The sequence below is a fragment of the Hyaena hyaena genome, unplaced genomic scaffold, assembly GCF_003009895.1.
Source record: "Hyaena hyaena isolate Hyena2069 unplaced genomic scaffold, ASM300989v1 scaffold_216, whole genome shotgun sequence".
NCBI classification, from domain to species: Eukaryota; Metazoa; Chordata; class Mammalia; order Carnivora; family Hyaenidae; genus Hyaena; species Hyaena hyaena.
Genome location: NW_024080848.1, coordinates 1029513 through 1057394, shown reverse-complemented (window position 1 = coordinate 1057394; position 27882 = coordinate 1029513). Strand labels below are relative to the sequence as shown.

The window sequence follows — 27882 nt, the reverse complement described above, 5'->3', positions numbered from 1 at the left end:
CCCCAATCAATGTGATACATCAATGAACAAGAGAAGGAGCAAATAATCCAATAAAAACTGGACAAAAGATATTAACAGACATTTCTCCAAAGACATCCAGATGGCCAACAGACACATGAAAATATACTTAACATCACTCTTCATCTGGAAATGCAAATCAAAACCATACTGAGATATCACCTCACACTTGTCAGAATGGCTAAAATAAAAAACAGACAAATGTTGGCAAGGATGTGGAGAAAAAGGAACCCTCGTGTGTGCTGGTGGGAATGCAAACTGGTGTAGCCACTTTGAAAACACTTGGGAGGTTCCTCAAAAAGTTAAAAATAGAATTACCATATGATTCTGTAATTCCACTACTGGGTATTTACTCAAAGAATATGAAAACAGTAATTGTAAGGGATATATGCACCCCATTTTAATTGTGGCATTATTCACAATAGCCAAGATATGGAAGCTGCCCCAGTGTTCATCAGTATATGGATAAGGAGGATGTGTGTGTATGTATGCATAAAACAGACTACTATTCAGCCATAAAAGAGAATGAAATCTTGCCATCTGCAACAACATAGATGTATCTAGACAGTATAATGCTAAGTGAAATAAGCCAGAGAAAAACAAATACCATATGATTTTACTCAAAGAATTTAAAAACCAATGAACAAAGAAAAAGGAGACAAACCAGACTCTTAACTATAGAGAACAAATAGATGGTTATCAAAGGGGGTGGGGATGAGTTAAATATGTGAAGGGAATTAGGAGTACACTTATCATGATGAGCGGTTAGTAAGGTATAGCATTGCTGAATCACTATATTGTACACCTAAAACTAATATAAAATTGTATCCTAACTATACTGGAATTATATTTTTTTTAAAAGTGAAATTAAAAAATTTTTACAAAGTATATAAATAAACAAGCAACCATAGCAGCCAGGCAGCCAGCTAGCTAACTTCTCCAGACAAGTTTGTAGGACAGAATGCTTGAAGCCTTTGAAGGAACTGTGGTATGTAATCACAGGTTCAAAGGCACGGCGGTGGTTAACTTCAGATGTCAAGTAGGAAAAAAAGAATTTTGCTCTAACAGGAATTGACAGTAATTTCTGTAGTATTTCCCCTTTATCAGGCCTGGGGGATTGACAGCAAGTTCTCATTGTCCAGTTCAGAGGAGTTCATTTAGCAAAGGCCAAGGTAGACTGCTGTATTATTCTTAATGCCCAGCTCATTCTGAAGTGGTGGTCACCTTCAATAAAGACTACTTTACAGAAGAGAGAACTATCAGTTCCCTTTAAGGACAGCTGGGATTCAGGGGCAGTGTACTGGCGGGCAGTCACGAAGTGTGGGAAGTAGTTCCTTTATCAGTTACCGGGATCCCAAGAGGAACCTGGGGTAGGTGACACAGCTCCTCAATGTGGACTTAGAATGATTTGATGGGCAAAATGGGTAAGATGAGAAATAATTATCTAACTGGTTATTTAAAATACAGGAACGTATATAATGGTTGTTTGACCCTAGACTACTAACCTTGACAATTTCTTTAACAACTAGTTTTTTAAGATTGTTTTTTCCAAATTTCTATTTAAATTCAAATTTGTTAACACACAGTGCAACACTGGTTTCAGGAGTAGAATTCAGTAATTCACCACTCCTTAAATACCCATCACCCATCTAGCTGACCTGTCACCCACCACCCTTCCTTAGCCCTCAATCTGTTCTCTATCATTAAGAGTCTCATGGTTTCCCTCTCCCTCCAAAATATGTTCATCTGTTTTTTTTTTTAATTCCACACGAGTGAAATCATATGGTACTCTATTTGTCTTTCTCTGACTTTGCTTAGCATAATATACTCTAGCTCCATTCATGTCACTGCAAATGGCAATATTTCATTCTTTTTGATGGCTAATAGTCCACTGTGTATATATACCACCTCTTCTTTATCCATTCATTAGGTGATGGACATTGGGCTCTTTCCATACTTTGGCTATTATTTATAACAACTATTTTATTTAAAATTTTTTTTTTAATGTTTTATTTCTGAGAGAGAAACAGCATGAGAAGGGGAGGGTCAGAGAGAGAGGGAGACAAAGAATTTGAAGCAGGCTCCAGGCTCTGAGCTGGCCGTCAGCACAGAGCCAGACGCAAGGCTCGAACCCACGAACCATGTGTTCATGACCTGAGCCAAAGTCGGATGTTCAACCGACTGAGCCACCCAGGCGCCCCCAGAACAGCTATTTTAAACTTTACATTTGGTGCATGTGCTCTCACACTCTTCTTCACTATTATTTCTTCTTTTTCCATTCAGTACTATCTGTCATGACATTTGAACTTGTAATTAAGTTTGTTAGAACTAATGTAAAGTATTAGTAAACAGACTTGGTGAGGACCTGAGAGGCAACATGTGTTTTAGTGGATGACTTTAGGCTAACCATACTTTAGCAGCTCAGCAGAGTTTTTTCTTTGCTTTTTCCCAATTAAAATCTCGGCTATCTGTTAAAAATTAAAGTCGTCCCAAAAGTATTCAACTTCTAAAAATTAGACTAACAAGTTTTTCCTTTTTTAAAGAATTCTAAAAATTAAGTTGTATATTATAGTATCTACACTAATCGAATTATTAAGCAAAATGATAAGCTTCAAACTTGAGTTCTCTTTAAACTTTACAGGAAAAAATGAGTTAAGGAAATTGAAGGAAAGGAGTTTGAGAGAATACCTTTAATAAGTTAATAAACTAAAGTTTTTTAATGAGTTTTTTAAACAAAATTATGAATTCTGGGATTATGCTATAAGTATACAGTACATCAATTTTAGACAAAATGCCTAAAAGGGAAGATAAAAGTGAATTATTCAGAGACTATAACTCTCTAAGTAGCAACAATATATATTAAATCTATGATTTAATCCTTAGTTACAAATCCTACAGATAGCACACAGAGAATACTGAATTTCTCAATTTAATAATTCTGTAATACCATTTGTTTGGCTTTTTGTAGCTGTATTTTGAGATCACTACATTCTTTCCTCATCAGTTCCAACTCTTGTTCCAAACCATGGATCTTCAGGTCACAGCTCAACTTTTCCACCTCCCAGTTTGAAGAAGGTGGATTTAAATTCCTTATCACTAAAAAAAGGATGGACATTAAAATTGTTATTTTCTGCCTTCTACATTTGTTGCAATTCGTTACACTCATAAAATGTAGGTAATACAAAAACTAATATAAAACATGCACAATTAACAGTTTTAAAAAAATAATTACTTTCAAAGATCTATGCTAATGAGAATATAAAACCTACCAATCTTGTTTTAGAATGTATTAATCACCCCAGTCCTGATCTTCTGTTTACATTAAAGCATAAGTTTGTAAGTCTGAAACTTCAAAATATACGACACTAACCAAATTGTAGACAAGTCAATAATCTACCTATGTAAGTCAAGGTTAAGACAGCGATAAAACTAAATGAAGTGAGGAACTTGAAACTCACGTAGCTAAGCACTCCATCTAGTACCTTCAGAGAGTATAAAGTTTGACCATCAGGCCAGGCCTAGAACATGATGTCAAAATGATTTATTCATAAACATTCCACTGTAGAAACTCAATACAACTGGACTTACCCTTGACTAAGGGCTTTGGACTTCCTACCTAGAAAAATTCCCAACCAGATACCCTAAGAGAGTTCATTTCAATCTCCTATCAAAAGGTCTCTCTCAGAGGCCTACTCTTCAGCTTGTCTCATCAGAATGTTCATGGGAACAGGCCAATACCAACCATATGCTCCATAACTAATTTTTCACTCTAGCATCTCATCTGCACATTTTAACAGCGTTCAGAAATTAAAAAAAAAAAAAAAAAGTATTTGTAACTATTCCATGACAGTGCGTCTAAAAGTTTAGTAGAAAGGAAAAGCCAGGACATACCAGCAGGCAAGATGTTTTGACAAGGATGGGATTCTACTCCTTTCTTCATCTACTTCATCACAAACTAGCCCTGAACAAAAACCATCAAATTTTCTCTAGGAAAAGTGCAATTTGTATCTAAGAAAAAGTTAAAAGGGGTTGGTATTTTGTGAAAGCAGCTCAGAGAAATTAATGTAAGCCTAAAATTATAAAATAAGTTAAGGCCTTAGCATACAGATATAGAAAACTGGTAATGGATATAACACATAAATGGAAAACTGTACTGATTTCGTTATAACATTTGTAACAAATAAGTGGCATACCCTGCTGAGTTTCCACCTCTGTCCTTAGCTGGAGAAGTTCTACTTCTTTAGATTGTAGCTGTTCATTCAATACTTTCAAAGATTCAGAGTTGTCTTTATTCTAGTTAAGTAGGGAAAATGCCAAATTACTGAATGCATTTACTGAATGCAGTAAAATCTATAGGTTGATATATATTAATTTTCAGGTAGATGAAAAAAACATATTGAGGCCTTTTAAAAAGCAAGGTGGGAAAATGAACCCAGTTTTTCACTAATCTCTTCTGTTGTTTTTCAAACTTAGGATATCGTTATTCACTGGCTTTTTTTTTTTCTTTTCATTTTTAAAAGCATTGACACATTCTACTATGTCACGATTTTTCAAAATAAGTTTGTGGTGTTAGATATATTTAAGTCCTAAACATCATTACACACTAAGTAATTATTTTGTTCAGAAATAAGTTACAAATATTACTATTGAAAAATTCCTAATTTTGCCTTAAACATACTTAATATAAATATTTATTTCTAGTTTTAAGATTCCTAAAGAATTCATTTCCAATATATAGATACTCTTTTTAAACCAACTTACCATTTTATCCAATTTGCTTTTCAAATTATCTCTATCAATGCAAACCTCTCGATATGCATGATAGGCCTTATTTACTTGTTCACGTCCCACAGAACTTGTTTCATCATCTAATCGAGCTCCTATAAGCTAAGAGAATGAAATTGGAGGAGAAAGCTTAAGAAGGTATTCTACAAACAAACAAATAACAAAGGAAGCCAGTCTTCTGATGGCTCTATACCTTACTTTTTTGTAATGCAGGGATAAAATCTGGCCTATAATTAAATAAACATTTCACTTCCAACAATTAAGCTTTACTAAGAAAAAAAAATACAGATAAGTATTTCATTTCCAACATCAGAAAAAGTCACAAGTTATGGTATACTTTGCTTTTTAGAAAATAAATGTGTTAGCTCATTAATACTAGATTACTCTAAAATAAAAATTAATAGGATTGTTGGTCACAAAGTTCAGAAATATTTCCAGTGTTAACTATACTAAATCACATTCTTCTACTTACTTTAAAAATAAACATAACTATGAACTCCAAAATGTTACCTTTTCTCACTCTATCCCTGTATATCACAAATTTACTTGATTATGATTAAAGAAAATGCATAGGAATACAAAAAAAATCATAATTTTTATAACTGACTTCATTTCTCTTACTTCACCTAGATGAATCAAACTCAACCAAGCCCTATCCTACAGTTTTTATAACAAGATAATTCATTTCCTTGGCAGCTAAGAATCCATTTCCTTCCCCTCTGGGGAAGCTGGTATTCATAAAATACAAATAAAACAGCCTAGTCTGAAGAAACACAAAACTTTAACGTTTAAGTTAAAACTTTAAAACTCAAAAATAAAAATATAAGCGAAGAATTCCCACAATCCAAAATCAAGTAGGTATGATGATTTATAATGGGATCAGCTATCAAGCTTATATATTCTAAAACATTTAAGAGTGTCTGGTTTCTGCATGAAAAAGGTAAACAGATGACATTAATTTATCAGTTGAAAGCATTATTCTGTGTGTTGAAAAACAAGAGAGAATGCTGAGGTAAAGATGATGTCAATTCTGGTGAAGACATTTTTAAACAGAATAATGTTACAGGAGTTTCCTCCTTTGACACTTAATTTCCTTTGTTGTTATATAATTTTCTGCACACATATTAAAATCCTGAATAAAACACATACAGTTTATATAGGTAGGGAAATCTGAAAAGAGAAAAATCTATTCCAAGTTGCTGAATCCTATTCTATAAATATTCATCATGTACATGATATGTGAAGTATGATAAGTATAGTAAGATAAGTACAGTGCCTAGGGTTTTAAGATTAGAAGTGAGTTATTCTTGGAAATTTATTACAACCATGGAAGACAGGATAGAAAAATACTTAAAACATCAAGTATTTTAAATTATTCTTTAAGTCATAAAACATAATAAAGACAATAATTACCTTTTCTTCCAAAAATCTTATTCTTTTCTTTAAGAAAGAGTTCTCTTTCTCTGAATCCTTAAGTCGTTTTTTGATGTCTTCATATGCAGTGACAAGGGCAAAGTGTGAAGCAACAGACTCATCTCCTGAATATATTGAGATTGGAGTCACTGTATCTCTCCTATGTGCTTTTTCATGATTCAGAATACAGATATCATCTTCTACCAGTGCATCCATGACAGCTTTTTAAAAAGAATATAAAATACAAATGTCTCAATGAATAAATGAGCAAGAAAAGAGAGATGTATTTAGAATGAGAGTACTGGGGCAATATTTAAAACTTTTCTTTTAGAGGCAGCATAACACACTGGTGAAGGGCACAGACTCTGAAATCAGATTCTAGGAGCTGCATCCAAGCATTACTACATAGAGTCAGTGTGGCTTTGGGCAAGATGCTTCATCTCTCTGCCTCAGTTTCCTTATTTTTAAAAGTATAAGAAATCGTAGCAACTATTTCACAGAATTCGTACGAATATTAAATGAGCTGACATTTATAAAACATTTGAACCAATCCAAGCTGTTATTAGTAAGTTTTAGAAAAAGTTGTGAAGCAGCATTTTTAAAAATAATAGTTTATTATCAGGTTGATTTCCATATAACACCCAGTGCTCATCCCAAAAATGCCCTTCTCCATGCCCATCACCCCCCCTTCCCCTCTCCTCCACCCCCACCAGCCCTGTTTGTTCTCAGCATTCAAGAGTCTCTCATGGTTTGCCTCCCTCCCTCTCCCCAACTATTTTTCCCCTTCTTCTCCCCCATGGTCCTCCGTTAAGTTCTTCCTAATCCACCTATACATGCAAACATATGGTATCTGTCCTATTCTGCCTGACTTATTTCGCTCAGCATAACACTCTCAAGGTCCATCCATGTTGCTACACATGGCCAGATTTCATTTTTTCTCATTGCCATGTAGTATTCCATGGTATAGATAAACCACATCTTCTTGATCCATTCGTCAGTTGACGGACACTTAGGCTCTATGTTTTGGCTACTGTTGAGAGTGCTGCTATGAACATTGGTGTACACATGCCCCTATGCATCAGCACTCCTGTATCCCTTGGGTAAATTCCTAGCAGTGCTCTTGCTGGATCATAGGGTTGTTCTATTGTTAATTTTTTGAGGAACCGCCACAGTCTTCCAGAAGGGCTGAACCAGTTTACATTCCCACAAACAGTGTTAGGAGGGTGCCTGTGAAACACCATTTTTATGTAAAGCATAAACATTTTTAAATACTTGATACCCATTATTTCTTCCTTATCAGCATTTACACTTACATATAAAAATTGCAAGTTTTATAGCTTGCAAATTATAAATTATCAAAAACTCCAACTCATTAATGACTATTACAGAAGTTTTAATGTATGCTCCACTATATTCTTTCCATACCATTAGTTTGTTGTCCAATTGCGATAGTAAACAAAGGAATTAACATTAAAATTTTTTTTAATGTTTTTATTTTATTTTTGAGAGACAGACACACACACACACACACACACACACACACACACACACACACACACAGAATCCGAACCAGGCTCCAGGCTATGAGCTGTCAGCACAGAGCCCAACACAGGGCTCAAACAGATGAACCACGAGATCATGACCAAAGCCAAAGTCAGATGCTTAACTGACTGAGGCACCCAGGTGGCCTGGAATTAACATTTCAGTACTCATCATGTCCCAGTGCCTTGTACTACATTCTTTTAATACTATCTCATTTAAATCCATCCAAACAAGTCTATGAGGTAGGTATCCTCTACATCTTATAGGATCAAAATGGTTAAGTAATTTGCCCAAGTTAAAGCCAGTAGATGTTAGCTCTGTGAGGGTACAAGTAATGTTTGTTTTGCTTATCATTGTGTCCCTAACTCAACATTGTGTATAAGGTGCCCAATAAATACTGGTTATTAAATGAAGAGTGGATAGTGTAGGATTCAAATCAAAGTCTAACTCTAAAACCTAAGAGAAGCATCCAGTTACTCCATTAGTTAGGGAACTTGCTCTGTACATCTACTTTTGCTGTTAGGTTCAGCATTACTTCCCCATCTGAGAGTTGTGTTCCTGAAAACACTGTGGAAGGAGAAATTGTGGCTGAAACCTTTTAAGACCTCATGGAAAAAACAGGGTAAGAAGAACTGCATGTCTTAAGAGAACCTAAAAAAACCCTTTTAAATATTTTTTAGTTTGAAATAAAACACCAAAAATAGGCTAAATAAAGGTTAAATAAAATCTATCAATGGAATATCATGTATCTTAGATTAGTAATTAATGACTACAGAAAAACATTTTTATTTAGTATTCCTTGCTTGGAATAAGATTTAATTGCTTACTATGTCAGTCACTGTTCCAAGAATATAATAGGTGAGGAATTGAAGTAGAAGGAATTTAAGTAATTTTCCCAAGTAGCATAGGAAATAATGAATTGAGATGTAAACACAAACGATTAAACCACAGAATTTGTTTTTATTATGCCTGCTTTTCTCTAAAACTTCTACCCTCCCTCCCTATGTCAATTAATGCCTATAGAGTCTTTTTTGCTTTATTTCAGAAAACTTGAATACTAAGGGAAAGTATGTGTTTTTCTGCTTCTGGCCTTCTATCACTGTATTTCTGCTTTACCGGTTTTATAATGAAAAGCTTCCCCATTGTTCTCAACCAATGTTAAGTTTGGTTTGTCTAGCAATTTGTTTATATCTAGGATTATAGGAGAGGTAGGCAAAAATGCATCTGTATACCACAGTCTGAGTAGGTGAAACTTATCAGACAATTTTCACCAATACCAACTTAAAAATTTCTAAGCAGGGTGCCTGGGTGGCTCAGTTGGTTAAGCATCCAATTTTGGCTGAGGTCATGATCTTACGGTTCAGGAGTTCAAGCCCCTTATCAAGCTCTGTGCTTAGAGCCTCAAGTCTGCTTCGGATTCTGTGTCTTCTTTTCTCTCCGCCCCTCCCCTGATCATGCTCTGTCTCTCTCTCTCTCTCAAAAATAACAAACATTAACAATATTTTTAAAAGTTTCTAATCATATAGGACAACTCTTACTCTTAAGTTAGAATTTTTTCCAGCCTGTCAAGAAAGTCCAAAAATAAGAAAGGACTATGCTGCCTACATATCTCAAAAAGGTGGCGGGTCCTCAGAACCATAATAATTTTTGCTGCTTCTGGTGGAAGATGTACTTCTTTCTATTGATGAAGAAAAAGGTTTCTTCCTTTAATGGGGTTTACTATTTCCTCTCTGAATTCAACTCTTTTCCAAAATAACAGCAAACATCATACCAGTCATGCTGCTGATAGCTGAAATGCTGATACTTCCTTTCCAAAAGGAAAGTATGGGTTATTCCCACACTGCAAAAAGAAGTATGCATATATATATATCCACCTAAGATTCTTTCTCCTACATGTTATATCTGAAAAGCTTGATAAGCAGACAAGAATAACTGGCTAGTTAAGTGGCAGCATGCAGTATAGTTTAAGGAAAGATAAAACTGTGCCCATCTTAGACATGTGATTTTTTATATCTTAATATCCAAACAAATGAGGAGTTATTTAACTAGAATAATTTTTTCTCCAAAGAAAGGTGAAAAACAAGAAGTAAGCATAAACTGCTCTACACAATCAACACATGTCCTACCGACTGTGCACTTTAAGGATCATAGCATATATGCTTTTATTTTACACAAAGTTCTAACTAGCTCAGCTGTGTGATTTCCTATTCATTTTTATCACGAAACAATCATTTATTCAGCAAGGAAAATCCAGCATGGGAAACAGCTGTGCAGTAAAATAATTACCACACCATAAAGATATATATATATATATATAAAATGTATATATATTCAAATATATATTTGAATATATATTTGAAACAAGAGAGAATGCTATGGAAATTGAGGGTTGGGAAGGAGGAGTGGTTCTGAAAGAAGTATCACATAAAAAAAAGACTCTTAGTCCCATACTTATAGGTGGAGAGGATGGTTATTTTCATTGTACTTAAAACTTCTAGGTAATGGAAACAAGTTCAAAGGCCTGAAAGTGTGAGGAGAAGGTATGAAAGGTAAACAACAGGATGTGAAATAAAAAAAATAAAAACTATAATAAATTAAAAAAATTAAAAAAAAACTAACAGAAACAAACTCTATGACAAAGAGACTACAGAATTTGATCCTTATTCTGTGGAATTCATGAATGGATAGGATTCAAGAATGTGAAGAATATTTACCCAACATTTATAAAATGTATCTGTAACCAAACGAACAACACAGTATTGTGCTAAGCATTTCATAAATACTACTCCATTTAATTCTCAAGACTACACTATGAGGTAGAAAATCTTACCGTATTCATTTCACAGATGAAAAAACTGGGGCCTGGGAAAGTTATAAAGCTTAACTAAGACCAGATAATATACAGTACAAGCACCTGGATTTCAGAGCCTCAACTATCAGTATTTCTCCCCCCCACTCCATAACTCTTCCACATACTCAGATTTGTTATGAAATACAAAACTAGGAATCCTATGGAAAGGTTTTAAGTATCTTAGATAAGAGGAGGTATAATGACATAACAATGTCACATGTAGTATAACTGGTCCTTTTAAGGACAAAATCAGTAATGAGATTGGCGTATTTTATATATTTAAAATCTTATTGCCTATTTTGTTTTCAAATCACTACAAATTTGCATTTGGTGTCATCTTCAAATATGAAAAAATATTTGCATATATATGCTTCTTTCAGGTTTCTTTCAGCTTTCATACTATTATTCCAAATATGTACTTATTATACTATAAACATGACTTGGAATGCACTGGAAAGCAGCATGAAAATTGCTTATCTAATTGTCCTAAAAATTATGTGAGAAATAGTGATACATTAAAACACAACCAGGGGGTGCCTGGCCAGCTCAGTTGGTAGAGAATGCAACTCTTGACCTTGGAGTTGTAGGTTTGAGCCCCATGTTGGGTGTAGAGATTACTTAAAAACTTGGTTAAGCATCTGACTCTTAATTTTGGCTCACGTCATGATCTTGTGGTTCATGGGATTTGAGTTCTGCATCAGGCTCTGTGCTGACAGCATGGACTGTGGCTGGGATTCTCTCTCCTCTCTCTGTGCCCCTCCCCCACTCATTTTCTCTCTCAAAATAAGTAAACTTAAAAAAAAGAATTCAATAACTGAAATAAAAAATACACTAGAGGGAATCAAAGGAGAGTAGAGGATGCAAAAAAAATCAATCAGCAAACTGGAAGATAGGATAATAGAAAGGATCTAAACTGAACAGCAACAAAAAAAAAGAGGGTAGGCTAAGGAATCTCTTGGACAATATCAAGCAAACATACATTCACATTTTAGAGGTCCCAGAATGAAAGAGAGGAAGGGGCAGAAAATTTATTTGAAAAAAATACCTGAAAACTTCCCTAACCTGGTGAAAGAAACAGACATTCAGGTACAGAAAGCAACCAGAGTCCCACATAGGATGAACCAAAGGAGGTCTACAGCATGACATACGTTAAAATGTCAAAGATTAAAGATAAAGAATTTTAAAAGCAGCAAGAGAAGAGCAACCAGCAACATATAAGGAAAATTCCATAAAGCCATCAGCTGATTTTGAAAAAGAAACTTTGCAGGCCGGAAAGGACTGGCATGATGTATACAAAGTGCGGAAAGATAAATAACCTACAACCAGGAATATTCTACCCAGCAGCATTATCATTCATAATTGAAGAGAAGATATTTTTCCAGACAAGCAAAAGTTAAAGGAGTTCATCACCACTAACCTGGCATTATAATAAATGATAAAGGGACTTTAAGTGGAAAAGACAAGACCATAATTAGAAAAGGAAAAAATTTCAAGAGTAAAAACAGAAGCAAACACAGTAAAATTAGTACAGCAATCACTTATAAAGGTAGTATGAACATTAAAAACCCTAGTAAAATCTATTATGTCCTAAAAAACTAGTTAAGAGTAATCAAAAAATAAAAAAGATGTATAATATGGCAACATATACATAAAATGTGGGAGTAAAAATGAAGTTCTTTCAAAATGTGTCTGAACTTAAGTGATCATCAACTTACTACAGACTGTTATATACTTAGGATGTCAAATAATGAACCTCATGGTAGCCACAAACTAAAAGCCTTTAAAGAGAAAGAGAAAGAAAAAAGAGAAACAAAGCCAAGCATTACACTAATAAAAGTTCTCAATCACAGGGGGAAAGAGCAAGAAAGGAACGGAGAAAAACTACAAAACCCAGAAGATATTTAACAAAAAATGGCGCGAAGTATACCTATAAAAAATTATTGTATTGTTTTAGGGGCGCCTGGGTGGCTCAATTAGTTAGGCAACCGACTTCAGCTCAGGTTATGATCTCACAGTTCGTGGGTTTGAGCCCCGCGTCAAGCTCTGTGTTGACAGCTAGCTCGGAGCCTGTTTCGGATTCTGTGTCTCCCACTCTCTCTGGCCCTCCCCTACTCATGCTGTCTCTCTCCCTCAGATAAAGAAAACATTAAAAAATATTTTAAAAAATACTTTATTTTTTTAAATGTCTGTTTGAGAGAAATCAAGTGAGCAAGAGTGTGTGCATGCACAAAAGGGACAGAAAGAGGGAGAGGGAGAGAGAAAATCCCAAGCAGGCTCCACGCTCAGTGCAGAGCCCCAACATGGGGTTCAAGTTCATGATCTGAGCTGAAATCAAGAGTTGGAAGCTCAACTAACTGAGCTACCCAGGTACCCCATCAACAATTACTTTAAATGTGAGTAGTCTAAATGTTCCAATCATAAGACACAGGGTGAGGGGCCATGATGGCGGAGAAGTAGGGGGATCTGTACTTCCCACTCGCATCTCTCAAAATAAGAAGGGCTGAAGCCAAAGGACTCTGAACCCCAAGAGTCTGGGAGGAGACAGTCTACTAGGAAGACAGCCTCATTGGTGTGTGACTGACAACTGGGGGAGATAAAAAAAGGTCTGGGACATGGAGAAGGGAGGAATCCTCCTCTGTGGGGAGGCAAAGGGAAGAGAAAGAGTGGCTGGGGAAGTGTAGGGCTGTTATCTGGACAAGAGAAAAACCTCGACCAGGGACAGAGAGGGATCCTATCATCCCATCTCTAACCACAGGGCTTTCTGAGAGAGATCCCATCTCTAACTGCAGAGCTATCTTTGGACTGGGTGCCTGAGTGCCATGAGACAAAAGAAGTTTCCTTGAAGTTAAGCGGTAACCAGGGGTGTAGTCGACATCAAGAGGAACTGGTTGCCTGCTCTGAAGTGCTGTGGCTCCCAGGAATACATTTCGGGCAGCATGGTTAATGAGCATGGAGTGAAAGCTTGGAACACAGCTGTGCATGGGGCACAGAAGACGGCCCACCTCATCTGAGCCCGCGACACAGTGAGGATGGATCCAAAAGAATGATCTGGGACACCTGGTTCGAGAAGATGGGACTGAGGGGTCGCCATTTTTCTCCCCACAACCACCAAGGCAGGGCCCAAGGTATCCGCAGGCAGGACCTACAATGGAGGCGGGACCCACCTATACCAAACCACGCCCAGCTACACTGGGTAGCTGCTGGGAGCAGGTAGATGCTGTAGAAAGAGACGGCCCCTGCCCCAAGACCAACACTGCTGCATTGCCGTGATTAACTCTAGATCAATTCTTGCTATTCAGATATATTCTTCCTTTTCTCAGTCTTCTCTCTCCCCTCTGCGCTGGTTATTCTGGTTATAGGTTTGCTTAAAAGACATATTTAATCCATCCTCTTGATGCATGTTCTACACCTCCTTCTTTACCTTCCTTTCTCTCCCTCTGGAATAATCACACTATATAGTTACTCTGGGTAACATCTTTGTTTCTTTCTCCTTGCCTCTGCTGTGTTCTCCTTTTTCTCACTCTAAATTAAGCCTTTTAGTCTCTCTGCCTGGTCAATGTTCATTTTCCCTTTCTCTCCACCTCTGTCGTTTCTCTCTTTGCATATGCTCTTCCATCAGCACTGCCTCCACCCTGCTCTTTATTTGTAGGTGAGATTTCTGGTTTTATGCTTTTAGACTGTCTTTTTTTTTTTATTATTTTTGTCGGTTTGCTTGCTTGTATGATTTGTTTGTGTGTTTACATGTGTTTGTTCTCTGTTTTCCTTTCCAGGGCTACTTCAAGGAACAAACCAAAGCACACATGGTGGAGAGTCCAAAACATCACTACGAGTAGGGAAACAAAATAGCCAAAGTCACAACTAGAGAGACCAAGGGACACCCTTAAAAGAACACTTCCTGAATGGCCAGGCCCTGGACTGTGTATGAGCCTCTTTAATATAGCAGTACTTGCAGGTGCAGAGCACAAACTTACAAGAGACAGAAAGCTGAAATGATGAAATGGAAGAACTCTCTTCAAAAGAAATTCCAGGAAGAAGTGACAGCAAAAGAATTGATCAAAACAGATACAAGCCACATAACTGAACAATAATTTAGAACAATAGTCATAAAATTAATCACTGGGCTTGAAAAAGGCATAGAAGACAGCAGACACTCGCTATTGCTGCCAAGTTCATGGATCTTAAAAATAGTTATGATGACTTAAAAAAAGCTATAAATGAGATACATAATAAAATTAAGGCAGCCACGGCACGAAAGAGGCAGAGAGGAGAATAGGTGAATTAGAAGACAAAATTATAGAAAAAGAGGAAGCCGAGAAAAAGAGAGAAAAATTGATCTAGGAGCATGAAAGGAGAATCCGAGGAGTGATGCAATCAAATGGAACAATATCTGTATCACAGAAATTCTAGAAGAATAGAGAGAAAAAGAGGCTGAAGGGGTACATGAACAAATTATAGCTGAGAACTTCCCCAATCTGGGGAAGGAAACAGACCTTGAAATCCAAGAGGCACAGAGAACTCCCATCAGACGTAACTTGAATCAATCTTCTGAATGGCATATCATAGTGAAACTGGCAAAATATAAGGATACAGAGAGAATTCTGAAAGCAGCTAGGGATAAACGGGCCTTAACATACAAAGGTAGACACATAAGGGTGGTAGCAGACCTATCTAATGAAATTTGGCAGGAAATCTTTAATGTGATGAATAGGAAAAATATGCAGCCAAGAACCCTTTATCCAGCAAGCCTGTCATTCAGAATAGGAGGGATAAAGGTTTTCCCAAACAAAAAAAAAAGTGAAGGAACTCATCACCAATCCCTCAGAAATACAAGCAATTATCAGGGAATGCTATGAAAAATTATATGCCAAAAAACTGGACAACCTAGAAGAAATGGACAAATTCCTAAACATACACTCACTAACAAAATTCAAATGGGAATAGAAAATCTGAACAGACCCATAACTAGTGAAGAAATTGAATCAGTTATCAAAAATCTCCTAACAAATAAGAGTCATGGACCAGACGGCTTCCCTGGGGAATTTTACCAGACATTTAAAACAGAGTTAATACCTATCCTTCTCAAGCTGTTCCGAAAAAGAGAAATGGAAGGAAAACTTCTGGACTTATTCTATAAAGCCAGCATCACTTTGATCCCCAAACCAGACAGAGACCCAACAAAAAAGAGAACCACAGGCCAATATCCCTGTTGAATATGAATGCAAAAATCCTCAACAAGATACTAGCAAATCAAATTCAACAGCATATAAAAAGAATTATCCACCATGATCAAGTGGGATTCATTCCTGGGTTACATGGCTGGTTCAACATTCGCAAATCAATCAACGTGATACATCAACAAAGGAAAAGATAAAAACCATATGATCCTGTTGATAGAAAAAGCATTTGACAAAATACAGCATTGTTCTTAATAAAGACCCTCAAGAAAGTGAGGATAGAAGGAACTTTCTTAAACATCATAAAAGCCATCTATGAGAAGCCCTCAGCTAACATCATCCTCAACAGGGAAAAACTGAGAGCTTTACCCCTGAAATCAGGAAAACGACAGGGATGTCCACTGTCACCACTGTTGTTTAACATAGTGCTGGAAGTCGTAGCATCAGCCATCAGACAACAAAAGGAAATAAAAGGCATCAGAATTGGCAAAGAAGAAGTCAATCTCTCACTTTTCGCAGACAACATGATACTCTACATAGAAAACCAGACAGACTCCACCAGAAGCCTACTAGAACTGATCCATGAATTCAGCAAAGTTGCAGGGTACAAAATCAAAGTACAGAAATTGGTTGCATTTTTATACACCACTAATGAAACAACAGAAAGAGAAATAAAGAAACTGATTTCATTCACAATGGCACCAAGAACCGTAAAATATCTATGAATAAACCTAACCAAAGATGTAAAAGATCTGTATAGAAAGCTTATGAAGGAAGTTGAAGAACAAAGAAATGGGAAAACACTCCATGCTCATAGATAGGAAGAATAAACACTGTTAAAATGTCAATACTACCCAAAGCAATCTACACCTTCAGTGTAATCCTAATCAAAATTGTACCAGCGTTCTACAATTTGTATGGAATCACAAAAGACCTCCAAAAAACCAAAGTAATATTGAAGAAGAAAACCAAAATGGGAGGTATCACAATCCCAGACTTTAGCCCCTACTACAAAGCTGTAATCATCAAGACAGTATAGTATTGGCACAAAAACAGACACATAGACCAATGGAATAGAATAGAGAACCCAGAATTGGACCCACAAATGTATGGCCAATGAATCTTTGACAAAGCAGGAAAGAGCATCCAATGGAAAAAAGACAGCCTCTTTTAACAGATGGTGCTGGGAGAACTGGACAGCAACATGCAGAAGAATGAAACCAGAACACTTTCTTTCACCACACACAAAAATAAACTCAAAATGGATGAAGGACCTGAGAGTGAGATAGGAAACCATTAAAAACCCTAGAGGAGAAAGCAGGAAACAACCTCTTTGACCTCAGCTGCATCAATTTCTTATTTGACAATCTCCAAAGGCAAGAGAATCAAAAGCAAAAATGAACTATTGGGACCTCATCAAGATCAAAAGCTTCTGTACGGCAAATGAAACAATCAAAACTAAAAAGCAACCGATGGAATGGGGAAAAAAGATAGTTGCAAATCACATATCAGATAAAGGGCTAGCATCTAAAATCTGTAAGGAACTCACCAAGTTCCACACCCAAAAAACAAATAATTCAGTGAAGAAATGGGCAGAAGACATGAACAGACACTTCTCCAAAGAGGACATTCAGATGGCCAACAGACACATGAAACGATGCTCAGCGTCACTCACCATCAGGATGTACAAATCAAAACCACAATGAGATACCACCTCACGCCGGTCAGAGTGGCTAAAATGAACCAATCAGGAGACGATAGATGCTGGCGAGGATGTGGAGAAACGGGCACCCTCCTACACTGTTGGTGGGAATGTAAACTGGTGCAGCCACTCTGGAAAACAGTGTGGAGGTTCCTCAAAAAATTAACATTAGAACTCCCCTATGACCCAGCAATAGCACTGCTAGGAATTTACCCAAGGGATACAGGAGTGCTGATGCACAGGGGCACATGTACCCCAATGTTCATAGCAGCACTCTCAACAATAGCCGAACCATGGAAAGAGACTAAATGTCCATCAACGGATGAATGGATCAAGAAGATATGGTTTATCTACACAATGGAATACTACATGGCAATGAGAAAGAATAAAACATGGCCATTTGTAGCAACATGGATGGAACTCAAGGGTATTATGCTAAGTGAAATATGTCAGACAGAGAAAGATACCATATGTTTTCACTCATAGGTGGAACAGGAGAAACTTAACAGAGGACCATAGGGGAGGGGAAAGGGAAAAAAAAATAGTTAAGGAGAGGGAGGGAGTCAAACCACAAGAGACTCTTACATACTGAGAACAAGCTGAGGGTTGATGGGAGTGGGGGAAAAGGGAAAATGGGTGATGGGCATGGAGGAGGGCACTTGTTGGGATGCACATTGGGTGTTATATGGAAACCAACTTGACAATAAACTATATTACAAAAAAAGATACAGAATGAAGAATAGATTAAAAAAAACAGGACCTATCAATATGCTGCTTATTAAGAGACTCACTTCAGACTGAAGTAAAGGACTGAGAAACAATATTCCACGCAAACTGAAGCAAAAAACCTGGGGTTATGTCGGAGCAGCTTGGGTGTGGAAGGAGTGGCTACAGCCAGGCAGCCCAACCCTGTAAAGGCTCTCTGCACCCTGTGACCAGCAGGCACCGGGCATGTATCTGCCGTACTGCCACAATGCCCACAAGAAAGATCAGCTCTGCTGAAGGGGTGGCAAAGGAGCCCAAGAGGAAATTGGTGAGGTTCTCAACCAAACCTGCACCTGCAAACGTGGAAAAGAAGCCAAAAAAGGAGGAAGGAAAGGATACTCTTCAGACAAAAAAAAAAAAAAAAAGGAAAAGGAAAGCAAAGGGTAAACAGGCTGAAGTGGCTAACCAAGAAACAAAAAGAGACTTACCTACAGAAAATGGAAAATCTAAAAATGGGAGTCTAGCCTTTGATGAAGCAGGAGAGAAAGAAGCCAAGTCTGGTTAATAATATCATGTCTTATTAGTAGTCCCTATCTTCCTATATGTACAATCCAGAGGAATATTTTCATTAACTGTTTTGTAAACCCAAGTTTATTAGTAGCTCTGCAAACAATTTTAAAGAGGCAATCCACCTCATTCCATTTTTTTTAAGTGTAAATGCTTTTTTAAAAAGGTGAAATCATTTGCTAGTTGTTTATTTTTTTTGATACAACCAGGAAATAGTGGGATATTGAATATGGGATGCTTTGATTGTCTTTTGAGTGTCAGTTTAACATTCCATAGATGGGGTAGTTTTTATATCCTATAATGCCAAGCACACTAAATGGTAATTTGGAATCAGTCATGTGTTTAATAGGTCCTGAACATCTTAAATTGCTTCTATTCCAATGTTGTTTTTGACAGAATTGATTCCTAAAGAAAACCACTCCTTAAACTTGGCTCTCAGTAAGAATCTGATGCATTCTGTAACATCTTGGATGTGGTAGTCCAGTCCTAATAACTCTGTTATTGTGCTGCGTAAGATGAAAATTTGAGTATGTTACGTATATAATATTAAATTGTGAAATAATGGGATTTAACAATGTTACAGCATATCAACATTTGAAGATACTGGTACTTGATATACTGTTAAGAAAAATTTACCTCCAAATTTTAAGCTGGAAAGCCACTGAAATAACTTTTAGAAAAAGAAATCACAACTATGTGATTTTTCAGTACATATGTCCAGAAGTGTGTACAAACTGAATGTCTGTTCTGATCCTCAGAACAAAAATTCAATTATGGAAAAAAAAATGGGAGCACCAATACTTATCAGATAAAAATAGACTTTAACACAGACTGTAACAAGAGACCAAGAAGTACATTACGTAACAATGAAGGGATTTATAACAATTATAAATATCTATGCATTTGACACTGCGGCACCTAAATAGATAAAGCAAATATCAGCTAACAGACAAGAAGGAAGAAAGTGACAGTAATATAGTAATAGTTGGGAACTTTAACACCTTACTTATATCAATGGATAGGTCATCCAAGCATAGAATCAATAAGGAAATAGTGTTTCTGAAAGACACATTAGACCAGATGGACTTAACACAGACATATATAGAACACTCCACCCAAAATAACAGAATACACATTCTTTTCAAGTGCATGTAAAACATTCTCCAGAATAGATCACGTTAGGCCACAAAATAAGTTTCAATAAATTTAAGATTATAATCATACGAAGCATCTTTTCAGACCACAACAGTATGAAACTAAAAATCAATCACAAAAGAAAAACTGGAAAAACACAAACGTGAAGGCTCAACAACATGCTCCTAAACAACCAATGAGTCAATGAAATCAGAGAAACTTTAAAAAAATACATGGAAACAAATGAAAATGAACACACAATGGCCCAAAATCCTTGGGACACAGCAAAAGTAGTTCTAAGAGAGAAATTTACTGCCATACAGGCCTGTATCAAGAAATAAACTTTAATTTTTTAAAAATATTTTTTAAATATTTTTTTTAACAAAATATTGTTTATGTATTTTTGAGAGCAAGAAAGCACAAGTGGGGGAGGGGCGGAGAGAGAGGGAGACACAGAATCCAAACCAGGCTCCAGGCTCTGAGCTGTCAGCACAGAGCCAGAAGCAGGGCTCGAACTCAGAGACTGCAAGATCATGACCTGAGCTCAAGTCCGACACTTAACTGACTGAGCCACCCAGGTGCCCCAAGAAAAATTTCAAATAAACAATCTAACAATATACCTATAGGAACTAAAAGAACAAAGCCCATACTTAGTAGAAGGCAGAAAATAATAAAGATCAGAGCAGAAATAAATGAAATAGAGACCAAATAACATTAGAAAAGATGAATGAAATTTGACTGGTTCTCTTAAGAAATCAACAAAATTGATAAACCTCTGGCCAGAGTCATAAAGAGAAAAAAAAAGAGAGAGAGGACCCCAAAAAAGTCAGAAATGAAAAAGGAGAAATAACAACTGATATCAAAGACAAAAAGATTTGAAGAGACTACTATGAAAACTTATATACCAAGTGGACAAACAACTGAAAAGAAATGGATAAACTCCTAGAAACACAATCTTCCAAAACGGAGTCAGGAAAAAATAGAAAATCTGAACAAAATTGAATTGCTAACTTATCTTCCAAGATCAGGAACAAGAGAAGAGTGTCCGCTCTCACCACCTGTATTCAACATAGTACTGGAAGGTCCTAGCCTAGAAATTTCTAGTAAACAAGCAAGAAAAAGAAATAAATGGCATCCAAATCAGTAAGAAGTAAAGCTCATTATTTACATAAGATATGGCACTAAACATAAAAAAAAATCCTAAAGACTTCACCAAAAATTTATTAGAATAAACAAAGTTGTAGTTTACAAAATTAATATACAGAAACGTGTTGTTTTTATACACTAATAAAAAAGTAGCAGAAGGAGAAATGAAAACAATTCCATTTACAATTGAACCAAAAAAACCAAAATACCTAAAAATTAACTTAACCAAGGAGGGGAAAGACCTGTACAGTGAAAACTATAGAACAATGATGAAAGAACTGAAAACAACACAAATGAAAGATATCCCATGCTCAAGGGTTAGAAGAGTATTGTTTAAATGTACCTACCATACACAAAACAATCTACAGATTTAATGCAATTCCAGTCAAAATACCATAAGCGTTTTTCACAGAAATAGAACAAATGGTACTGAAAATTTGTATAGAATCATGAAAGACCCTGAATATCCAAAGCAATTTGAGGGGGGGAAAAAAAAACAACAACAAAGCTGGACATACCACAATTCCAGACTTCAAGATATACTACAAAGTTAACAGTAGACAAAATAGTATGGTAGTGACACATAAACAGACTCAGAAAAGAGAGAGAGCTTAGAAATAGACCCATGCTTCTATGGTCAATTAACCAACGACAAAGGAGGCAAAACTAGGCAATGGGGGGAAAAGACAGCCTCGTCAATAAATGGTGTTGAGGAAATTAGAATGATACTGCACCACACTCTTATACCATACACAAAAATAAAATCAAAATGCATCTGAAACCTAAATGTGAGACCTGAAACCATAAAACTAGAAGAAAATAGAGGCAGTAATCTCTTTGTCATGAGACTTATTAGCAACATTTTTCTAGATAGGTCTCCTCAGAATAGGGAAACAAAAGCAAAATTAATTTATTGGGGCTACACCAAAATATACAACGTGCATGGCGAAGGAAACCATCAAAATACAAAGGCAATCTACCAAATGGAAGAAGAGATTTGCAAATGACATATCGATAAGGGGTTAATACTGATAATTAATATAAAGAATTTATATAACCCAACACTAAAACATCCCAAATAATAGGACCAAAAAATGGACAGAGGACCTGAATAGACATCTATCCAAAGAAGACATACAGATGGCCAACAGACACATTAAAAGATGTTCAATATAACTAATCATCAGGGAAATGAAAATCAAAACCACAAGGATATATCACCTTACAACTGTCAGAATAGCTACTATCAAAAAGACAAAAAATGTTAAGTGCTGGCGAGGATGTACAGAAAAAGAGGCCCTAGTGCTCTGTTGGTGGGAATATAAAATGGTATATAGCCACTGTGGAAGACATTATGGAGGTTCCTCAAAAAATTAAAATAGAAAAACCATAGGATTCAGTAATTCCCCCCAAAAATGGAAACACTAATTTGAAAAGATATATGGACATCTATGTTTACTGTAGCATTATTTACAATAGCCATGATATGGAAGCAACCTAAGTGTCCACTGATAAGATAAAAGGATAATGAAGATACGGCACAAACAAACACACAGAATGGACTATTATTTGGATATAAAAAAGAATGAGATTTTGCCATTTGTGACAACATGGGTAGACCTACAGGGCATCATGCAAGTGAAATAAGCCAAAGACAAATTCTACATGATTTCACTTAGATGTACAATCTAAAACACAAAAGAACAAAAGCAGAAATGGACCTATAAATCAGAGAACTAATGGTTGCCAGAAGGGAAGGGATGAACATAGCATAATGTATACAGTTGTTAAATCAGTATGTCATACACCTGAAACCAATATAACGTGATGTGTTAACTATATTTCAATTAAAAAAAAATGATAATGGAAAAAATACTGATTGCTAGACTGCACTGCACATCTATGCAAGTCAGTATTTCTATGCAAGTCAGTACATCTAGGATGAAAATGTCAAACTGAACTTTCAATAATCTCCTCATGTGATTTTACGTCCTCCTATCCAATTTCAGAGCCATTACTCTACAAAGTGTTTACTATGAGATTTAGAGAATTCCAATAATAACTAGTATTCTTAAACATTTGTGGGCATGGTTAGTTCTAGATTATTAATCGGTAAACAACAACTACCTTTTGCATGAGATTTTGTTTTTAAAATTATAGAAAGCAATTTCATTATCTCTCTTACCACAACAGTATAGGAGAATCAGATTTACCTAGAGGAAATATATCATGCAAATATTTTATATACTTGGAATTAAATTGTTTCTTCTTAGACGTTTACATAAGAAAAGTACAAATTAAAACAGAATTGATGAAAAATGTTGACAGTTATTGCTAAGAACAATGAAATTCCCAAGAATGATTAAAAGGTGTTCTGGGTCAGCCAATTCCAACATGAGGGGTAGATTATTCTTCACTATCAAGAAGCAATGCTCTCTGGAGACTAGCTGGGTGTCCTACAATGTCCTTCAGCTCCATTCCGAAATCATCTACCCAGAGACAGCAAAATATTCCACAGGTAAAGGGCTTGGTCCCACAAGACTGCCCTCTACTTTGGATGCTAACTGTAAGCCTCCATTGTTACCTGTACTTCTAACCATACAGATACATAAGTCCTGAACAAAGCAGCCTGTCCTCCTGGAGTCTGGGGCTGACATAATGGCATGTGAAAAAGTTCTGGAAGCTCTCTGAACCCTCTCTTCTTTGGGTTTTTACAAAGGCTTCCTTACATAGAAATGATTAAGTCATTGGCAATTGATTCAACTTTCAGCTCCTGTCCTCTACCAACCTTGGTGGGACTGAAAGCTCCAATCCTCTAATTACACGGTTGGTTTCCTTGGCAATCAGCCCCCATCCTTAGTTGCTGTCCAAAAGTCACCTCATTACCATAAACACAGTCTTGGTAAAAAAGGGCTTGTTATAAATAACAAGACACCCATTTCACCTTCATGGCTCTGAAACAACTTCAGTAAGAGGTTAAGAAAACAACTATGACAAAAGATGATCCCATACCTCTTACCCTCAGAAAATTCCAAGGGCTTGGGGGGCTGTGGGCCAAGAATTGTGGATGAAAACCAAATATATATGAGAAACATGTTTTGGTCATCTAAGTGATCAAATATATGTTTCTTATAAATCACGATATTGCAATGATGATGGAGAAAGAGCAGCACAATTTGCCAGATAAGGTGGGTAGAAAGGAGCAAGAGTAGTTCCTGAGGCTAAGGGAGAGACCAATTCAAACACTGTTAAGAATTATTTTTAGAAAACCTTAAATTTCAATCTTCACTACAATCAACATTAGGAGCCCAAGTTGAGGCATGCTATATATATGGGGTTGTGAGATGTCAGAAAAGACAGAAATATCTTCTGACACCAGATAGGTCTTTTTTTTTTTTAATCTAGGAAAAAACAGGGTTATCCGGTTGTATTTCATCATATTTACCACATCCATCACTTACCACAGACCAGGCACTAGTGCTTCCTCATTCATTTTCCGATTTCATAGGAAACTACATTAAGTAATCAGTGGCAAAGCTGGGATGTGAACCCATATGAGCTTTCTTCCAAATCTGTTCTCTTAATACAACATTCTGAGAGACAACACAACATGTATTCAAACTTTTTCTAATAAGAATCTGGAAAAGGCAGAACTCATTGGTAGAAAGAACAGACAAGAGATTCAGAAACCCAGATTCTAGTCTGCAATCTGCCGCCTTGATTACTGATAGGTTTACCTCTTTGGATCTAAATTTTCCCACCAGTAAAATGACAGGTTGAACTGTATCAGTAAGATGCCACCTCCTGAAACTGTTCACATGAAGGCAAAACTTAATACAAATATAAAATGGCAACCTAAACAGAAGGAATTCACATTTTTGCCAGAAACTAACTAAATGGTTTAGTACAAACTTTACCTCAAATCCACACCAAACTTGGCTAGGGAGTTATTATCACCACCACTGATAAAGAAACTTAACACCTCAACAAGGTGATGTTAATTTGCCTGTAATCACACTGGCCTGGCCTTACGCGACACAGCTAGGGTTTGAATCCAGGGCGATTTAGTAGGCTCTTGCCTCTAGTCTACATTGCCTCCTGAACTGAACTTCATTATTTCCATCATCATCCTACCTCTGAAAAGCTAAATATCCCTAACCCACTTCACAGGATCAATTAAGATACCATGGAGCAAAACGGACCAACACTTACTTGTTTCCTATTTTTAATTAAACAACTAAGGGCAGAAATGGCCTAACTAGTTTACAAAGAAGAGGTAATCAGGTGCCTTTTTTCAAGATATTGTCACACTTATCTATGGATCTCAGCACTCAAATATCCTACAATTCCATAAGTGCCCCAAATATACTCAGCATCAGATATACAGTATAAACAACTCCATTTTCATTTCTATAACCCTCACTGAGTGTCACTAAACTGCAACAGTCCAGAAGGAAGCCTGACGACTAGGGAATCGTAAGACTTTTTCTGGGTTAGCATAAGTACAAAGAGCAGTTTACTTCTTTTGATTCTTTTCATAAAGTTAACATACCTCAATGAAATCGAGCACTTACATACATCAAGTGTTATTAATTAGCATTACCAGTAATTACTCTCCAAAAGTGGTAACAGAACTATATATTTTTTTTTTAAATATTTTTATTTATTTCTAGGAGAGAGAGAGAGAGAGGCAGCGTGAGCAGGGGAGGGTCAGAGAGAGAGGGAGACACAGACTCTGAAACAGGCTCCAGGCTCTGAGCCGGCAGTCAGCACAGAGCCCNAGGGGAGGGTCAGAGAGAGAGGGAGACACAGACTCTGAAACAGGCTCCAGGCTCTGAGCCGGCAGTCAGCACAGAGCCCGACGCGGGGCTCAAACCCACGAACCGCGAGATCATGACCTGAGCGAAAGTCGGACGTTTAACCGACTAAGCCACCCAGGCGCCCCAACAGAACTATACTTTAACCCATAATATAAATACCACACGGGAGAAAAAAATTACATTGGTTCCATTACTTCATGGACTATGAAAAACTTCATCACATTTCATTTCATCACGAAAATGTTCTGTGTTGATAATTGATATTTACAGAGTGTTTATGGCATGTCAGGCAGCTTTCAGGGGAACTACCTTATTTGTTCTTCATGACTCTGCATAAGACCTCTGATGTGGGCAAGAATTTCCTGTTCTCACAGGTGGACAGAATAAGACAGGCAAATGTAAGAAAGTGAGGAAGGCAAGGAATGAAACTCAGCCAGTTGATTCCGGAGCCAGCAAAACTCTTAGAAACTACGCGTTGGTGCGGTGAAGAGGGAGCAGCATTACTCTCATTTCAGAGATGGGGGAGAATGAAGAAGAGATTTAGTCTCCCACCCAGTGTCAAGCGAGTAAGTGGAAAATTCAGCACTCAGACCTTGAGTTAATGTTCGGACTTCATCCAGTGCGTTTCCCATTACATCATACTCTCTCTTTAACACTAAAACCTTACATTCGTATACAACTTCCCACTTTATAAACACTATCGCATTAGAATTTTCTAATGACCCCGTGAGGGATTATCATTCCTAATGTACAGAGGAAGTAGGGAGTGGCCGCAAAGGGTTAGGAAATTAGATATGGCAAGTTTAGAAAACTAGAATTTAAATTCTATACTGAGACCGTGAGCAATCCAATTCAAAATTCCACAGGAGGAGAGAAAATGTCTCCTCTGTTTGAGAGGCACGGGTCAATTTCGATCCTAATACGTCACTATCTTTGATCACCTTAGCATAGCTCCAGCGACACATGCTAGAGCAGTTTATGTTCCCACTGGTATTAGAGTTTTAGTTGATCCTTTACCTCGCCTTTGGGTGTATGAGCGGTCTGTAGGCGCGACAGTCCACCTACCGCGCACGTAGTAGTAACTCAACAAATGATCGAAAATCACACCGCACACACAGGTCAGATACCGGAGAGACGACGAATTACCTACCGTTAGCCTCGTTAACGTACATGGGGGTGAAGTCCACTGCCTGGACGCCCCAGGCAGCAGCGTCCTAGCCACACATCCCTCTTCCGTTTCCGTCAGAAATGCCATTTCAATGAATGAAATGAAACGAAAGGCGCCCCATTAATTCAGAGTATGGAAAGAAAGTAAGCAATCGGGGGCAATAAAGGGAAGGAGCAAGGAGGGCTTGGAAGAGCCAGCTCGCAAATGTCACAGGAGTTAGAGATGCCGAGGGGCGGGCCGCTCCCTAGGCAAAGGAGGGGGGGCGCCGGTTTGTGAAGAAAATGACGTCTCTTCCGAGCAGCAACAACACAGGAGGTTGATCCCGACACTGCCCGCATCCCTAGCCCGGCCGACGCGAATCACTCACCCCCAACTCAGGCTCCGTAGGGCCGCCCCCAGGGCCGCCGAGTTTCGATTCCCCAGCGTTTGGATACGGACCGAAAACAAACCGGGTCGCCAGGGGTCACCACGGGCTTCCGGTTTCCTCGAAGACACCGCTGCTTCCCCAGAGAAGGCAGCCGCTCCGGGAACGCAGCGGAAGGATTCCCATCTCTTTAGCCGCGGCTCCGCCGCAATGGGCGCAGCCCGGCCCTCCGGCTGGGGGCCCGGGAGGTTCTGGAAAGAGGGCCAACGCTGAGGAGAAGAGGCCCGAGACGCCCCGGCAAAACGCCCGTTACCCAGCGACACGCGCGCGACACCCAGGCCCGCCGGCACCCGCCTCGTCAGCGTCCGCCGACCCACGGCTGCGTCGCGTTCCGCGAAGGGGAAGCGCTGTAGAGGGGGCCTGGAAGCAGCGCACCGCCGGAAGTAGGGCGCCAGCTGTCCTTAGACTAGGCGCCGGCGCGCGCAAGCAAACC

At 37.6% G+C, this 27882-nt stretch overlaps 2 protein-coding genes across 3 annotated transcripts in view; one reads left to right on the top strand and one right to left on the bottom strand.

Moving 5' to 3' along the window:
- The window catches only part of AZI2 (5-azacytidine induced 2), a 44664-nt gene extending 16803 nt beyond the window's left edge, over window positions 1-27861 (bottom strand). Inside the window, exons 1-5 of one of the 2 annotated variants that reach the window (XM_039242704.1) lie at window positions 27393-27861; window positions 6217-6437; window positions 4780-4905; window positions 4212-4311; window positions 2966-3114 (exon numbers count right to left, since the gene is read on the bottom strand). In XM_039242704.1, the coding sequence (XP_039098635.1) occupies window positions 2966-3114; window positions 4212-4311; window positions 4780-4905; window positions 6217-6432 (591 nt within the window). In that variant the 5' untranslated portion in view covers window positions 6433-6437; window positions 27393-27861. Of the gene's footprint in view, window positions 1-2965; window positions 3115-4211; window positions 4312-4779; window positions 4906-6216; window positions 6438-27007; window positions 27210-27392 lie in introns of those variants that run through there. The other variant, XM_039242702.1, reaches the window with a different exon arrangement.
- LOC120238759 (non-histone chromosomal protein HMG-14-like) lies at window positions 18459-26933 on the top strand. The gene is made up of 3 exons (XM_039242721.1): window positions 18459-18750; window positions 26232-26340; window positions 26804-26933. Exons 1-3 carry the CDS (start codon window positions 18459-18461, stop codon window positions 26931-26933), a joined length of 531 nt encoding a protein of 176 aa, XP_039098652.1.
- Window positions 27862-27882: the final 21 nt, after the last annotated feature.